Consider the following 18877-nt stretch of genomic DNA (forward strand, 5'->3'; position numbering starts at 1 on the left):
TGTCATTGTGTTTTACATCTTGTGGTAGTTTTGTGTCAATTTGTAGTGTTTTTCAGTGTCTTTGTGGTCATTTTGTGGTTGTTTTGTGCTATTGTCTGTCTTTTTGTGGGTGTGTTGCATCTGTTTGTGGTATTTTGTGTGTCTGTGGTCATTTTCCGTCTCTTTGTTGGTGTTTTGCATCTTTCTATGGTCTTCTTTTGGGGTCTCTGTGGGCATTTTGTGTGTTTTTGTCATTGTGTTTTACGCCTTGCAATCATTCCGTGTCTATTCGTTGTGTTGTTGTTTGTGTCTTTGTGTACTTTTGTGGGTGTTTTGAATCTTTTTTAAGTTGTTTTGGTCGTCTGTTGGGTATTTGTGGTTATTTTGCGTGTTTTTGTCACCATCAAAAGTATAAAAGAAGCTTTTTAACTCTTGTCTCTCGAGCCACACATTTGCAGATGTCCTTACATACGAACACACGGCGGAACGCTTCGGGCCAAGTAGAGGTCATCAATACAGCAAACGAGCATCGGCTGATCCTCTCGGCTCTATATGAGCCGTGTGATGAACCGTCGGCTCCTCCCATCTGCTCCTGAAAGACCAACGCTCCCAGCGTGGTCGGCTAAAGACACGGATGTGCTTTTAGCCGACGAGAATAATCTCTCTCCTCAGACGTAGAATGGCTTCACATGAACGGATTATTAGACAATGGACTTGTATGGTTGGAGGGTACTTCTGTGTCGTATTTTGTAGTAGTTTTCAGTGTGTTTTTGTGGAAATTTTGTGGTTGTGTTGCGTCTGTTTGTGGTATTTTGAGCGTCTGTGGTCATTTTCCTTGTTTATGGTAATTTTGAGTGCCTTTGTGGGTGTTTGCATCTTCTTGTGGTCTTCTTTTTGGGTCTCTGGAGGCATTTTGTGTGTTTTTGTCTTTGAGTTTTACGCCTAGCAGTCATTTTGTTCATTTTGTGTCTCGTGGTAATTTCGTGTCTCTTTGTGGTCATTTAGTGTTTCTTTGTGGTCATTTAGTGTCTGTATTTGTGTCTATATGAAGTCGTTTGATTGACTCTTCATCAACAACCGTTTACTGTCCGTTTGGGCCTTTGTGCCGATGCTCAGTCGTCCCTTTACAGTAATGTTCCTACTGAGAGCCATTGCTCGTCTTAATGAGCAGGTGACCAAACGTCGTCCCAGAGAGCAACACAAGAGCAACATTTTCATGCAACTTGAGTTGAGAAAAAGGCCAAAACAGCGACGGATCTTTGAAGTGGAAACATCCCAACACGACACATAAAGGACCTGCAGCTGCAGCAGCCTGCACATCCTGCAGCTTTCCTCAGATTAGTGGGAAGGAGTCGAAATTGCAGCCCGCTTCCTCCCACAAATAATATCACACGGAAAGATTTGATGAAATACATGTTGTGTCAAAGCCGACCATGTTACATTATTTTCCGGAAAAAAAAAGAAAGAATCCGTGGCAACAAACAAATATGTCTCCTGTATTAGAAATTTAAATCCCAATCTGGGTCCAGGAAATCAGCCTGAAAACTGTTCCAGTGGGTCACGGAGGCAGAGACTTCATTTTCAACAATACACCTCTCCTTGTGGTTCTGGTTCACCGTCCATCTCCACCACATACGTTGTTCCTGTGGAGGGTTTGTGGCCGTTGACCGGCAGCTCTAGCTGAGCCTCGGCGCCGGCGGGAACAGCGGTGAGGTACATGTCCCACATCTGGTCGGGGAGGTCCTGCTCCAGCATCTTCTGCTTGATCATCAGGCTCTTCGCGATGTTCCGCCGCTTGTATTTAAACTCCACGATGGTCTTTGTGTACCTGTTGAGCGCCGTCACCGCAGAGCCCATGCAGGTGCCAAAAGAGCCCCACGCTAAGCTGAGGAGAGGTTTCAAAAACAGGAAACGTAAGAACTCTAACCAAATAGACAGGAATGCGTCTTTTTCTGAACGTTTCTATCAGAAATTAAAAAGACAAAACCACCGTTCAAAAGTTATGAATCTCCTGCCACCAAAGCTTGACTCTCCAGTCAGATGTCAATAAAACATTTAATGTCTGAATTATACTGTTTTTATGTCTGTTAAGATGGTTGTTACTGTAGGGAAGAACCCACTGAGCAGGAGACGTCTGTGGCCATAAACTGGACGACCATTGACGACCAGACAGAGTCGATCATTTACATATTTTTTAAACAAAGAGGAGAGACTGGCGTGGACTTGATATCTTGATATCTATGATATCTTACACGTTTCTCTTCATTTTTCTCTTTCGTTTTCCTTCTAAAGTCCAGCAACACGTGTACATTTACACTCCTTACATGCATACAGGCTTTTCAAAATAAACTTCCGTCTTCACAGGAAATAACTGAGTTAGGTTGAGGCAACAAAACTACTTAGGTTGGTATAGGAAAAGATTGATGTTTGGGTTCAAATAAATACAGAAGTTACTGTCACTGAACTACTCAAGTTACGTGAAAATAAATCAACGTTGACTTCCCGTTTCACACGGGGAACAAACTGCGATCTACTGGCTAAAAGTGTGCAGTTTGTTGGACTCATCCACCTTCCATCCACCCGTCTTTGTGTGCTTTAGCGGCCTCTTTACTTCCTCGTTCATGATTACGCGGGATAACTATGAATTATGGCGCTTTATTTTTCGTCTGTATTGTTACGAAACGCTGGATGAAACCAGCTCGACCAGAAATGTACAGAACAGAATATAACAGCTGATCCAAACTTTACAAACAATACATATATATATATATATATACACGTGTTCCAGTGGCGTTAAAAAGAGCTTACACATAAGACCAGCTGTAGTCCCAGGTCTTGGGCCTCCAGTCTTCTGGTCCCATAGCGACAGCCAGCTGGAATATGGTGGTGAACATCATGTGGGCCACCATCCCACAAAGGCCTGAGAGAGCAAGAGCAAATCAGTGAGTAAGATGAAGTAATATACACATATGACTTATTACTTTAGTAATGAGTGGATTGAACAGAATATTGATTAATGAATTACACTGTTTTCAGTCTTCCTGATCGCCAAGACTCAACATTACAGGCATGAAAAGTCAAACTACAAAGTCAGACGGGTAGAAAAAAGGATGGAGAGCTAAGCTAAACACAATGCATGATGGGAAACACTTAATCTAAACACATTCTATGCGGCTTGTTGAGAGACGACGTATTCGTCTTTGGTAGCGGCAGCGGCCTGTCGATCACTGTGTAGCCCCGCCCTAAAGCATACCCTGCTTTATGGTCTGTTTGACTCTAAATGGACCATCATTTACTAAATGAACATCATGCTGTATTGAAGAAGACTTGAAACTAGAGATTGAGACCATAAACTCATGTTTACAATGTTTACTGAGGTAATAAATCAAGAGAGAAGTAGAGTCATTTTCTCATAGACTTCTATACAACCAGAGGAGTCGCCCCCTGCTGGACATTAGAGAGAATGCATGCAAATTATGACTTTTATACAGTGTTGATATGTACCAAACGGTTGTTGCAGATGAAATGTAAGATGAGATCTTTAAGGAACACATATTTAGTGACAGTTAAACTGTGTTGCACTGGGACGTGCGATGCATTCAGACGGACTCTGGTTGAGGTGAACTCGCCTCTCTCTTATCTCTGTTATATCCTGGATCCTCACTCATCCAGCAGCCTGCCTCTCCACAGCTGCTTTTCTTGGGATTAACTCGTAACAACAGAGGGGGATGGGAGTCAAGGGGATGGATGGATGAATGGAGGGGAGGGGGGGGGGGGGGGGGGGGGGGGGGGGGGGGGGGGGTAGAGGGAGCTCCTCTGGGCAGGTCTTGGCACAGCCCAAAACCGCTGCCCCGGCTCCAATCGGATTAGTCCACAAATCCTCCGAGGTAGTGAGCGGACGCAGGACGCCGCTCTGTGTTTGCTGCTGACTGACCTGCTGCCCTGCTCCGACTCATTTACAGTCATCTCCTCCGAAAATACAGTAACGGCAGCACTGTTTACTCTCTTTACTATTTAGCATTCATAAGCAGTCTAAAGACACCTAATGGATGGTTTTTAACACACTATAATGTGGCAGATACAAGTGTTTATTTAGGTATTTGTTAACAACTATATGCAGCTTCTCTCTCTTTCTCTCTCTCTCTCTGTATATATTTATAAATACATGTATTTTTTTATAAATATATATATATATATATGTATATGTAATTTTTTTATAAATATGTATGTTGTTTTATATATACATATATTATAAATATATATTGGCAACTATTTTGAAATGTATCTATCAGTATTATTAATTTTGTAAGTAAAAATGTAAAAATTCTCTGCTTCCATCACCATTTTCTGACATTTAACAAATAAAACAACTAATCAATTAATTGTGAAAATAATCGACACATTAGTGAGACATGTGAAACACCTGTCACACATTCAGCTGTGCAGAGACTTTTTCATTAATATGAAATATGTCTTCACAAACACTTAAAATGTTTGTGTATGTATGTAAAAAGTTTTTTAAATTAAAAAAAAAAAAGTTGTTTATCCCCAAACGGCCACAAGGGGGCAACAGAGCCAATTCCACAGTCAAAAATAAACTATGTCAAGTAACACCAAGATGAGAATAATGCTTTATTGCGAGTGTTTTCAAACACTATTTTTAATCTTTTTTTAATCTTTCTTAATTTTTAAACTATCTTTATCTTTTTGACTTTATTCATTTAGCTTTCTAATTATTTGTTTTAGTTTAGCTTAACTTTGCTTTATTTCAAATATTTTTTATAATAGCTTTTCCTCAGTTTCTGTTTTACTAAATGAACATCACGTTGTATTGAAGAAGACTTGAAACTAGAGATTGAGACCATAAACTCATGTTTACAATGTTTACTGAGGTAATAAATCAAGAGAGAAGTAGAGTCATTTTCTCATAGACTTCTATACATCCAGAGGAGTCGCCCCCTGATGGACATTAGTGAGAATGCAAGTTGTAAGACACTTCCGCATCGGCTTTACTTGGCAGAACCGGAGGTTTACCGCCTGGTCACAACTCACTCGGATAGACTGAAAAGCAAACAGCAGCGTTACCTGAGAGGGCGGTGCACACGGCAGCGAAGGCACTGAGCTTCAGCTTGTTCATGATGCTGAAGCAGGGACACTGCTCCAGGGTCATCAGAGCCCCGCCTGCGAAGAGCAGGGTGAGGTACAGACTCTCAGCCACGATACACAACCACAAAACCCCTGTGAACACAAAACAAACGGAGGAGGGGAGGGTTAGAATTGGGTCTTGTTGTCCTCATAATACCCTGTCACTGATGAATAATCCCACTGAGGTCATGTGGGGACAACAGGTCTGCTCCTTTTAGGTCTGGAGATCTGAATCTGGTCGTCTGAGACCAGATGGATGAATACAATCAGGGCAGCTGCTGATGCTATTTATTCATATCGTGCTTGTAAAGCTGAGATCTCACAGCACAGTGAAGGTGTTCTTTCGGGTTTATGTTGTTGTTATTGTATGTTATATGATTCTTTTTCTAGACTAGATGATGCTGACTCACTAACTGGATGTACAATTACATTTACTTTAAGATCTGGCACAGGGCAAAACATCTGCTAATTACATTCCTTTAGCCATTTGCAATTTGCACACGTGTAGACTCTTTTACTCTTATGTTAAAACTTGTCCATCCATCCATCCATCATCATCATCCATCACCCATCATCTTTCTGTCTGTCCGTCCATCCATTATCATCCATCCACTCATCCATCTGTCCATCCATCCATCATCATCCATCCATCATCATCCATCCATCATCATCCATCCATCCGCTCATCCATCCATCCATCATAATCCATCTGCTCATCCATCCGTCCGTCCGTCCATTCATCTCTCCAACATCCATCATCCATCCATTATCATCCACCCACTCATCCATCTGTCCATCATCTCTCCATCCATCCATCATCATCCATCCATCTGCTCAGCCATCCATCCATCTCGCCATCCATCCATCCATCATAATCCATCTGCTCATCCATCCGTCCGTCCGTCCATTCATCTCTCCAACCATCCATCATCCATCCATCTATCATCCATTCATTCGTCCGTCCGTCCGTCCGTCCATCCTACTTCATCCATCCATCATCTGTCTTTCTGTCCATCCATCGTCTGTCCGTCCGTCCATCCATCCATCTAAATCCTACATCATACAGTATCGTATCATATCGTACGATAGGCCATAAATCAGAGTGTCAGCAAATTCAAGACACTTCTATGCTGACAAAACACTTTAAAGCTCAGTGATTGGATGTTTCTTGTGGAAATGCACCATGGGAATTGTAATAGTTGTAGTAATCTTTTATTATGATGATTCAACTGCAGACGTTAATTTAACTTTTATGTCATCATTTAAAATATTTGTAATGGGCAAGTAATCTCGTCTAATTTTGATGGTTGACACTAAAAATGTTGAACTTTTGAGATTTAGGTCGCCATGTTTGTAGTGAAACATCAATAATGTTACATGTGTTCAGAAATGCATCACACAATTGTCCTGCTCTCAAAACCTTCAAACGAAACATAAAGTCATTGTTAAAAATATCAGACTTCCAGCATTTTACCTCTTTCATGTTCTGGTGCGATCTCTGAGAAGTCTCGACAGTCAAATCCTGTTATCAAAGGAAAGAATACAGTCAAATGAATGTAATTGTTTTATAATGAAGTGACAAGAGTCATTGTAATTTGATGATACATGATGGTAAAAAGGACTTTCCTTGAAATTAATTAATTTAAAGTATACAAATTGATGTAGTTTTACAGATCAAAAACAAGACTTTTAATGGTAAGAATAGTAACTGTAGTCTGTTGTGTGGTCAGCAAATGTTTTTGTAATCAAATGAACCTAATCTAAGAATGACAAACATCCCTTTTCTCTCAAATTAACTCACTTCATTCTGATTTCTTTTTCAGGAAACATTATGACTTTTTTTCTGGAAATATTATTTTTTCTTTTCTTTTAACAGCGGCCTTAATACTCTATTGTACGAACTAAACCTGCTTTTCAAGGCAAATCGAGTTTAAAGCTTAATATATTCTGCATAATTCCAATAATTTCAGATCCCGGCTGGAGATCTGAATTGATTAAACCATCAAATTATTCTCTTAGTTAGTTTTCAATTTGCCTTCCTGAGAAACTGACGAACAATAATTGTTGTCGGTGGAAGTCGGCACATCAAACCATTTGTCTTTAAATTGCTTGCGATTCCTGAAACTTATTGTATACTCCGTGTTATTATTACAGCTTATGAAAACAGATGGGACGGCTTGCATGCAACGCTAAGAGAAATGGTTTTAATCCGGTTGTGGCTCACAGGAGCTCTGCTGGTAATGTTGAGAAAACAGAATCTTACAAATACTCAGAGTGCTGAGAAAGGTGGCTGCATTGTTTTCTGCATACTGACATTAATCCCACTTCCTGAGACAATGTGGACACGTTCACCTACACAGTGCTCAGAATTACACAGACTTTGTGGAGGTTTTTACTTTTACTTTCCGGCATTGTTAAGTGAAATGTTTAAAGGCACATCAGCTGTTTTCAACCAATCAGGATGAAGCATCATTTGACTCAAGTTTCTGAGCGTTAAACTCTTAATGAACGATAATTTATGATGTATTTTCCAAAAACAGGTTGTCGCTTCTTTAGTCATGAATATTTAAAGTCATTAAAAACAAACTAAGGTGTGAAACAACGTTTTTAAGGACTCCAATCAACAATTTCACCGCCCTCTCGTGATGAAAAAGTTCTTAAAGCAACTTTCTAAACTGAAAAAAGCTGCAGTCATTCATCCAGTAACACAAACATAAAGCTACAGACAGCGGTGGAAACTACATTTACTAAAATACTGTACTTTCGTGCAATTTTGAGAAGCTTTTACTTGACTTGAGTATTTCTAATGTATGTTTCTTTTTACTACATCTCAGAGGCAAATATTACTTTCATTCTACTACTTTTATTTGACAGGTTCTCTCCTGTACATGGTGGACGAGTTAGTGATACAAAATACGATAAACTAATAAACTATGATGTGTAATTATGGATTAACCCACCCAGCATTACATAAAGAAGGTAAAGCTTCTCCTTTACCAGCTGCAACATTAATGCTTCACTAATTCAATAACTATAATAATATATATTATTTTGAAATTGGTCATTCTGCAAATCTAGTGCTTTTATTTCAGTATTTCAACTATATTTTGGGCTAGTACTTTTGTACTCTTACCTCAGTAAACATTTTAAATTGCTACTTTTACAAAGTAAAATATCTCAGTTCTTAAGACCTAAACTTCAAGTTGATTTGTTCTGGAGCCTCTTTACCTGCCGTTATTGTTTCCAGGTCAAATGATTAAGTTTCATGTTCTGGTTGATGATATTTAATGATGATAGAGTCCTGGTTAATCCTGGTAGATCTTTGACTTTCCATGCATTCGTTAGCACCTTTAATCTGTCCTTACCTCACATGCATGGTAGAAAACACAGCTGTGAGTCTGATTCATTATTTTGTTGATTTAAAATACACATAAAAGGCCTTTCGAGGTACATAAATAAAGTGAATAAAACATATTCTAGTGTATTCACCAATGACTAGACGGACTCTGCGATTACTCTCATTAACCTGCAGCTCGACTAAAGAGTCATCTGACATCACTTCCTGTTTTTTGAACACCTCTAGCTGAACCCGAGGGGTCTTTGGTCAGGCTCACCGTTCATGTCGGCGGCCTGCTCGCAGGAGAAAAATATTCCCGCGTGGAACTTCCTCAGGAGAAACTTCTCCTCTCCGCTCTCGAAGATGTACTGCACCAGCCGGCTGTCGTTGATGTTGGAGCTGTTGAAGCGGATGCAGAACCACTGCTTCACCTTCAGCGGCGGGCCCGTGCAGAACGGTTTGGGCACCTTCCTGGTCCCCTCGCACCAGTAGCTGGTGGTCACCGCCGATAAGGCAAAGGCAAACGCCACAAAGTTGAGGGTGAGCGCCAGAGAAGCCCTCCGCCCGCGCTCTAGCCTCATGGTCGAGGCCAGGCCCGAGGAGACGAAATGAAAAGGCAACTAATCCCGGCTTTCGATATGTAGCCGCCGTGTTTCGCCTCCCAGCAGATGTGTCAAATCTTCATAATCTCGTTGGGGCTCTTTGGGTGAGAATTCTGCGCATCCCTCCGCCGGCTCTAATGATGTGCTACCACCTTGATTTAAGGGATTCATTATTCTCTCCACTTCCACAGAAACAATAGAAACCCATGGCACTCTTTGCTTTTCTCGGCTTCATTTGAACTCTTTCGCTCTTCACTGCTCGTCCAGCCCCATCCTCGCTCCTCCCCTTCTACAAATCTTTTCCTGCATTATTATCCATTACAAATGGCAAATTATGTTCCAGATTTCCTTTGAGCAGAGTCATGAAAAAAATAAATAGAAAATAGATTACTATGAGCTTAGATTATAATCCAGGACCCAAATTTACATTTCCCAGATTTCTCCTGCCTTTAATGTCGAAGCGCCTCTCATGGCAGCCGCAGACGTAAGATCGAGTGCCTGTTTCCCAGCCGGTGAGCCGTGACATAATGTGTACAGTCGCACATGAAAATCCATCCATAATGTGGGCGCATGCAGGATAAATCTGCTCATGTCGAAAAAGCCCGCTGATGTGGGTTACGCCGTGCAAATAAAGACAAATTACTTGCAGAAAGTAAGGGAAGGATGACAGATGTTTGCAAAAAACAAACAAACATCTGCCGTCTTTACTGTGATTCATTTTGTTTTTTCCTCTCCATGATTTTCCATCTCAACATTAAACTTGTTCATGAGATTCTGCAGCTCATACTTTCAGTAACAAACGTGTCACCTTTGGTTTGAGCCACAGACTGTATATAAGAAGTGGACGTAGTCATCGTGACGTCACTCATTGGTTTGTGGACTGATGTTTTGAAGCCTTGAGTTTGGCGATTTCGCATTCACCATCTTGGATTACGGCCGTCGCCATGTTGTTTTTTGGGCAACCAGTGAACGAAAGTTACCATCTTTGGAATGCGGAGGAGTGATGTAGAGACGCCGTATACGTCTCTGGTAGAGACCTGTCAATCACAGTAGCCCCGCCCTAAAGCATCCCCTGCTTTATAGTCTATTTGACTCTATTACTAAATGAACATCATGCTGTATTGAAGAAGACTTGAAACTAGAGATTGAGACCATAAACTCATGTTTACAATGTTTACTGAGGTAATAAATCAAGAGAGAAGTAGAGTCATTTTCTCATAGACTTCTATACAACCAGAGGAGTCGCCCCCTGGTGGACATTAGAGAGAATGCAAGTTTCAGGACAGTTCCGTATCGGCTTCACTCGGCAGAATCGGAGGCCATCTTGTTTTTTATGCAACGGATGAACGGAAGTTACCATATTTGGACTGCGGAGGAGTGACGTAGTGGTGCTGTCTAAATGGACCATAACTTTCTAAATGAACATCATGCTGTATTGAAGAAGACTTGAAACTAGAGATTGAGACCATAAACTCATGTTTACAATGTTTACTGCTTCCATACAATCAGACTTAATTTTCTGCAACCGGAGGAATCGCCCCCTGATGGTCAGTAGAGAGAATGCAAGTTTTACGTATCGGCTTCACTCATCAGTTATGTTTGTTATGTTTTTTTCTTGTAGAGTTCAAAATAGCTCCCACTATTCAGAAATATGTATGTAGGTCTGATGTGTGTGAACATACAGAAAAGCTTTTAGACTCTTTGCAAGAAAAGTATTTGCATCCGTAAATGTTGATTCATTCTCAGGTAAATTCATCTTTAATTAAACTTTAGGGCAGTACTTTGATTCGTAGCCAGCATCTCACCGAGTAATTCCCCAAAACACAAAGAGATTATTCTGAACATTAGTCTTCCATGTAATACAAATGTAAACACGGGAAGAATAAGTCCAGCATTACACTTGATGAAGTAGTAAGCCTGTTGTTCAGTGACTATTTCCAAGACTCCTCCCTTTCTTACATAATAAATACCTGCCGGGGGGGAACTCATTCTGAGTAAAAGCCGTAATGTCAGAGTTTACGACCAACAGATGTGAGCCTTTCCCCTGACACAGAGATGCTCCACATTCTGTGCATTTTAATAACAAAACCTAAATGTTATGTGATTGTGTAAAAGGACATGATGATATGATGAAAGACTAAAGACTGATTTGGGTTTTTTTATAATCTGATTTGGCAAAAGGGAGATATTTCAGATAGATGCTCCAAACGTAGACAAAAAAAGAACAATATCCATTCACTCGACACTCAACACTTACACAGCACAGTCCACTCATCCCAATTCATTAATTGCCTTCACTCGCTGTGGTTTCGGCGCCACTGCAGCAGATGGTCTTGTAATCTGGCCTGAGACTATTACACTGGAGACAGATAATCTGATCCCATTTATTGTGCAGGAGCAGCCCACTACCAGAAGGGATTCACCACAACCCCCAGCGTTCAAACCGGCCTTGTTTGAATCCCTTTCTGCTGTGTCACTGCTATCTAATGCCACTGCCCTGTTACTATCTAATGCCACTGCCCTGTTACTATCTAATGCCACTGCCCTGTTACTATCTAATGCCACTGCCCTGTTACTATCTAATGTCACTGCCCTGTTACTATCTAATGTCACTGTCCTGTTACTATCTAATGCCACTGTCCTGTTACTATCTAATGCCACTGCCCTGTTACTATCTAATGCCACTGCCCTGTTACTATCTAATGCCACTGCCCTGTTACTATCTAATGTCACTGCCCTGTTACTATCTAATGTCACTGTCCTGTTACTATCTAATGCCACTGTCCTGTTACTATCTAATGTCACTGTCCTGTTACTATCTAATGCCACTGCCCTGTTACTATCTAATGCCACTGTCCTGTTACTATCTAATGTCACTGTCCTGTTACTATCTAATGTCACTGTCCTGTTACTCTCTAATGCCACTGCCCTGTTACTATCTAATGCCACTGTCCTGTTACTATCTAATGTCACTGTCCTGTTACTATCTAATGCCACTGCCCTGTTACTATCTAATGCCACTGCCCTGTTACTATCTAATGCCACTGCCCTGTTACTATCTAATGCCACTGCCCTGTTACTATCTAATGCCACTGCCCTGTTACTATCTAATGTCACTGTCCTGTTACTATCTAATGCCACTGCCCTGTTACTATCTAATGCCACTGCCCTGTTACTATCTAATGCCACTGCCCTGTTACTATCTAATGTCACTGTCCTGTTACTATCTAATGCCACTGTCTACTGCTCTACAAAACCTGGATTCACTGTCAGTCTGATGGATCTAGATAAAGAAATAAAAAATGACCAATAAAACATTACCGTAGTAGGTCGCAGTGATAAAAGAAATGACTTCCAACTAACATACGTAATCGTAAAAAAGCTTATCATCAATCCAGTTGCGCTACTTAGGAGCTTAAAGTTTAAAATGTCAGTGCTCTGTTGGAGATTGTTAAAAGAAAGCTGCAATAGCTAGGTTTCTAGTTTGAGCATTACAATAAAAGATCGTGTCATCGGCGTAGAGACGGCCGCTACGTAACCGAGTGTGTTACAATGTAACTGTATGTGTAACGTAAACAGGACAGGACCCATATAGATCCTTGGGGAACTCCCTTTATATTCAGAAAATAGCCAAATTGTTCACTTGTCAAACAACTTTCATCTACAGTACGGTGCAAATAAAAACAGTTGTTGTGACTGTGATCATCTTGAATCAAGCAATTGTTTGTTTTTTTTCCTTTTAAAGTGCTTTTCAGTTCATGTGGATTCAAAAATAACCCTTAAAGCTGAACATTATTCATCGTATTGCCACCTGGGTACTCTTGATAGCTTGATACTGCTATTACCAATCATGTAGCCTGATGTAATTCAATATCACAGAGCGTTATTAAGCCCAGGGATGGCAGATGGGATTGTAGTTCAAGCAATAACAGGGCAAAAAGGGCGTTTAGGGTCCCCAGATGTTGACCTTTAAAGTGTTAGCCACCTGTTGTGTTTAATCCTCTGTTTATACCTCCAGTATTTAACTGTGTCTTCAAAAAAAAAAGGTGTCATAGTGGTGTGACGCGGTTTATCCCCTTAATCTTCCAAGACAGCTGTCTGGATTTAGGTGGTGATGACCATAATCTCATTTGGCACCTTGAGGGCCAGCCAGGGTGATATACGAGGCAGAGTGAACTCCAACGAGCGCCGCCGAGGTTTTTAAACCCCCGAACACAGGAGGACAGAGAAGAAGAAGAAGAAGTCTGCAGGATGGGGAATACTAAGAGCAGCGCTTTGTCGAAGGAGCTCCTGGAGGAGCTGAAGTCCAACACGAAATACTCAGAGTCCGAGCTCTGCACCTGGTACCAGTCCTTCCTGAAGGAGTGTCCCGGCGGGAAGATCAGCAAGCAGCAGTTTGAGGGCATCTACGCCAGCTTCTTCCCAAACGCGGACCCCACAGATTACGCGCGGCACGTGTTCAGGAGTTTCGACACCAACGCGGACGGCACTTTGGACTTCAAGGAGTACATCGTCGCTCTGCACCTCACATCCGGGGGGAAGACTCTGCAGAAGCTGGAGTGGGCCTTTGCCCTGTACGACGTGGACGGGAACGGAACCATCAGCAAAAATGAAATACTGGAGATTGTTCGGGTACTTAGACCTTTTTTTTTTGTTGCTACTCACAAGCTGAAGTATTTGATATATTTCCTTTATCCCTACAGTAAGACTTCCATTCAGCCTCTTTCCAAAAGCCTTTAACATGGTTAAACGTTGAAAACAAGATGGTATATTGTTCCATAATTTAGATTTATTTATATATTTTCTTCACCTTATGTTTGCTCTTTACACCTTTATTCCCTGAAAAATATCTGGAATGGAAAGAGATTGTAAGTAAGTGATTAATTTAATGAGTCATTGATAAATAAATCCTAGTGGTGTAAACTGCCATTATAACAGACTTTAAGAAAATAATAAATATACACTTATACAAAGCAAAGAAAAGCAGCAAGTTGTCATATTTCAGAAGTTCGAACCAGTAAATGGTTGATTGATTTATTTTCAGATTTCTTCAGGCACCGACTGAACCATCGCATAATACGCAGATTATTTAAATTATTTTGTGTGTATTTAATGATGAATCTATACATGCACTGTAAAAACACGTTTTAAAAATTACTCTCACGCAGTCGATATTCAACATGATTCCTGATAACGACCAGAAGAACCTCCCCGAGGATGAAAACACGCCGGAGAAGAGGGCGGAGAAAGTCTGGGAATTCTTCGGGAAGAAGGAAAACGGTAACTCATAATTCATTAACCCCCTTTTGAACAGCTGCTTTAAAGCCTCGCCCACGTGTTTGATGCTGTTCTATTTTTGCTGTTTATTTGCATTTTTATCCTTTCCTAGATAAAGTCTCAGAGGGAGAATTCATTCAGGGTGTGATGGACAACAATGACATCCTGCGGTTGATACAATATGATGAACCTCAGAAAATTAAAGACAAGCTGAAAGAGAAGAAGCAATAACATGTGGAAAAATCCACTTCTTGTGGACTTTTGTTTTTCTGTTTGTCCTCTTCAACCATGTTTCACTCTTTTTTTGTTGTATTCTTTTGGTCTAACAACCAGGCAGACAGTACTGCATTTGTGTCTTTGTACCCAGAGAGTATTTTTTTCTGTGCCCTTTAGGATGAAGTATCTCAATGTTTTTTAGGTCAATGTTTGATTGCTTTAATCGGCATTAAAGGCATAAATAAACTGCAACGACTGCACTCCTGCTAGTTACGGCTATCTGCTAGCCTTCTAATTTACCCCGTTTCCTATAACATCTTAGTAACTGAGTGTATTATTCCAAATAAATTAGACAATGGCTAAATCTTATAATGGAGAAAAAATCACAGATAAGCTGGTCCAGCTAAACGCTAACTAGCAGTGTAGCCGTAACTGCCATCTCAAGGGAAATTTGTGTGATTTCATGTGGCTAAGATACTTTAAAATAACATATTTTGTCTTTAATTAAACATGAATGTATAGCTCAAATGGACAAAAAAGCTGAGGAGGAAACAATCTAATATTTCCTTGTGTGTTTGGCCCTGTGATTGGCTCAATAGAAGTATGTAAGGTCATTGACTAACCAGCACAAAGGTAATAAGCTAGTTGTGGCTATCTTACCAACTAGCCTCAGTCAAAGCTAATTTACCCCTATTTCCTGGTTGAAACAACTATTTTGGTGCTAAGAAATCTTAGTAGTGTATTTGTTAAACCACATAAATCAGACAACAGCTAAATCTTAAGAAAATAGGGAAAACATGATCACCAGATAAACTACTCAGGCTAAGCGCTAACTAGCCTAGCTAGCAGGGTAGCAGTAACTGCAATATGTGCTGCCTCTAGAATTCATGTGATTATTTTAGCTACTTTCATTCACATTTTTGTGTTGAATTAAACATAAATGTTTTAGCTTATTAGCTCAAATGGAGTGAAGAAGAAACAAAGAACATATTTTGTGTGTAAACATTGTGTTTTTCCTTCACCCTTTAGATTGTTTTTTTATGTAAGGACAGTGCAAATATTTAATAATCAGTATAAAAAAATGACACAATTTACAACTTGTATCTGTTGTACTCCTATGTTTCTTACTGCTCCCCCCCCCCCCTCTTTAGGTTTACTCGCCAGCCTTTCCTTGACAGCCAATTTACTCTCTCATGTCTGGCAGCGTACCGGCAATGTTTGGTCACACTTGGAATTGATTCATTAGGTTGATAGTGAGAAAGTCTGGACGAGAGCTCCTTATGAGAGGAATTAGGCTCAGGTTAACAATCTGCCTGAATCAGCCGATCCTATTAAGAGCTGAAGGTCAACTGAGACGAACACGCTCCTTTACTTTAAGTGTGTGGTGAAGATAATGTGGGCTTGGCACAGTGAAGAATACTTTAGTTATATATATCGTTCGGCAAGCTACAAGTATTACAATTATAATGTATGTGTCAGTGAATGTATGTGTCAGTGAAAACACTGGCCAAAACACTGGCCAAATGGAAGATAACTCCTGTTCTTACTTTCATATTGTAGCGTTTTGTGTTCTGTTTTAGATCATTATTATTACTTAAAAAGATTGTTCTGATGTTTTTAAGTGGGGTTGAATGTATGTTTTCATAGTCAGTGTATTACTGACAGTAGATGGAGTTTGGAGAAACAGACCGGGAGCGAAACAATGTTCTGATGTGGACGTATTTAAGAAGCCAAAACTTTGAGACCATAAACTCATGTTTACAATGTTTACTGATGGAGTCTAAAATACGCCCACTTTCTTCTAACTGGGTGATGCTCATGGCCACCTGACCATGATTACGTACCTCATACAACTCCATTTAAAAAAAAAAAGAATGATCCCTTTAACCCCATGAGGTCTAAGAGCATTTTCTTGACTTTTGCATATTTTCACCTTTAAATGTACTTACATATAACATGACAACCACGTGTTTCATATAAACATTTGCAGAAAAGTCTCAGCTATATGTAAAATGTGTCACTGTGTAAAGACATCATTTGGGCCTAAAGCAAATCTTCAAATCTCTTGGGAAACCGTTACTCATGTGAACCAAATTGTTTTGGTGTTTCAAATGAAGTCTTGTGTGCACAAAAGTAGTATATAATATAAGAATAGAATACTAGATATATGTATAATAAATGTCTTTCAAAAGGTACCTGTCTCGTATTCTAATGCTTTGTGTGTTTCCTTCGAGGCCTATGAACGTGTTGAATGTATGTCCTCATAGAAACATTTGAAAAACTGACTGTTATCGGGATTAAATGTAAATTATTTGGAGCAGAAAAAAAAGAGATTTCTCTTTGCAATACACTAAAATAGTTGAGTCAAAATAATTAAAATAAAGAAGAGCACAGAAGGTAAAGCGTCTTCATCAGGAAGATTGGCTTTGCATCCTCTTTGGCTTCGGGTCAATACACCCCAGACCAGGGACCACCTGTCTTACTGGTCCTTCCAATCTGGACTGGACTGGATCCAGTAGCGTTTGGAAACCCAAAGATCAAAGGTTTCAGCTGATTAAACTACAAGGCTTCCTGCCTCCGAACACAGTTACATAACGACACACCGTGATATTAAATCTTTTCAGAGAGGAGATTTATTTTGGACACTGCATTCCACAGCACACCGTCTGGACAGAGTTCACCTATGATCAAACATTCGTAAAACATCGGGAACATCGGATTTGAATGCACGTTATGAAAATGTTAATCACGGGAAGGGGGGGAGGGGGAGGGGCAGTAAACTCGACTGTTACGTCATCGTGAAACCGTTGAGACATTTAGTTGGAACGTAATAACTTTGTTACATTTAGTGCACAACATTGACACTCACTGATAAAACCTCTACGACAGATATGCTATTTAAACCTGCGCATGAAAGTGTGAAATACGACTTCTCTTCATTTAACACAAAAATAATGTAAAGCACTCTACGCATTATGAATGTTGGTGATAAGGCAGGTAAGCATATATATATATATATGTATATATATATATATTTATTTTAATAGCAATTGTTTTCTTGTGCTCAGCAGCTGGATTACGACTTTAATCTTTATCTGATCGGCTTCGTGCTTTTGAGAGATTTTAAAGAGACGGCCCACAGAAAGGTAATAATCGACCACAGTCAAATGTAAAGGACAAAAGACAGACACACATGTAAACACACACTGTTCATGCAGTCTCTGATATAAATGCGTTTTTTCATTTGGGCAACTGGGATGAGCTTCAGATCAACAACGTTCTGGTCTGCGAGTGTTTTTTCAAAATTTGCTGAATTTTTCCGCTTTCAAGCAAAGTTATTCTCTGTACATTTACCCCCAAAAATAAAACAAACAACGTCGCACGGTACAAACACCTCGTCGATGTTAAAACATCTGACAGCAAAAACACGTCGAGCCTGTACAAATGTTCACTGATGCAGTAGAGTATGTCAAGGACATTCCAGGTATATAACCGTTAGGCACTAAAAGGTGTTTCAGTGTAACTTGGACCACCTTTTTCCTCCGGACTGATCCAACATAGACCCTGGGCCCAAATCTGATCCACCACCAGAATCAAAACCACATTCCAAAAAAAACACTGTATGTGTGTTTTAGTTATTTTTTTAAACAACTGAGGTTACCGGCTATTACTGCTATACATGTGTTGTGTTTTTGTTGTGTGTGTGTGTGTGTGTGTGTGTGAGAGAAAAGCTCCTAAATTCTGTCACTTGCCAGGATACCTTGTGTAACGGACTATACCAAAAACAACCATCGTGGTTCCACAAATTGTGCAGCTCTCCATATACAGAAAAAGCAAGATATTCAAAACATGCATTTCCACCAAAAATGATCCGGCAAAATATGAAAATATATCATATTCAGTCTAAGATCTCAATATCCGTATCTAAAATAAAGGTAATATCAACAATTAGACTTTTTTTTTTTGTTTTTAGTTTGGTTCACTCGAACTGTGAAAAGTGTAGATTGAAGCTAAACTAAACGATTCAAAATACATGTAGTTTTTCTAATAGTGTCAACTTTACAACAGGTAAACAGCAGAATATGTTAAATGGCATTCAATAAGCTAGTGTTGATTATGAGAGGGTTTAAATTTAGGAGGAACATGCTGGTACTTTGATCCGTCATCACGTTTCCTGACTGCGTTACGTGTGAATCTTTCCTGCTGTTGTTCCAGCCGGAGAGAAGATGAGCAGACCTCGGTGGTCTGGACGTGCACTGTCCCCGGATCAGTGTTATCAGCTGGGACTCTGTGTATGTGTTGTAATACTGAAGACAGAACG

General features: G+C 40.1%; 2 protein-coding genes across 2 annotated transcripts; one reads left to right on the plus strand and one right to left on the minus strand.

Annotated features, from left to right (window-relative positions):
• Nucleotides 1–1560: 1560 nt before the first annotated feature.
• On the minus strand, nt 1561–9042 carry LOC306709670 (germ cell-specific gene 1-like protein; the record flags this gene model as incomplete). Its single annotated transcript, XM_079177910.1, has 5 exons — nt 1561–1864; nt 2788–2899; nt 5065–5217; nt 6599–6646; nt 8739–9042. The coding sequence occupies 5 exons, from the start codon at nt 9040–9042 to the stop codon at nt 1561–1563; spliced, it is 921 nt and encodes a 306-aa protein (XP_079034036.1).
• Nucleotides 9043–13177: 4135 nt separating this feature from the next.
• rcvrna (recoverin a) lies at nt 13178–14571 on the plus strand (the record flags this gene model as incomplete). The annotated part of the gene is made up of 4 exons (XM_079177414.1): nt 13178–13259; nt 13307–13695; nt 14232–14343; nt 14453–14571. The coding sequence occupies 4 exons, from the start codon at nt 13178–13180 to the stop codon at nt 14569–14571; spliced, it is 702 nt and encodes a 233-aa protein (XP_079033540.1).
• Between the last annotated feature and the right edge of the window lie 4306 nt (nt 14572–18877).

Source organism: Pholis gunnellus (genome assembly GCF_910591455.1).
Source record: "Pholis gunnellus genome assembly, chromosome: 17".
NCBI lineage: Eukaryota > Metazoa > Chordata > Actinopteri > Perciformes > Pholidae > Pholis > Pholis gunnellus.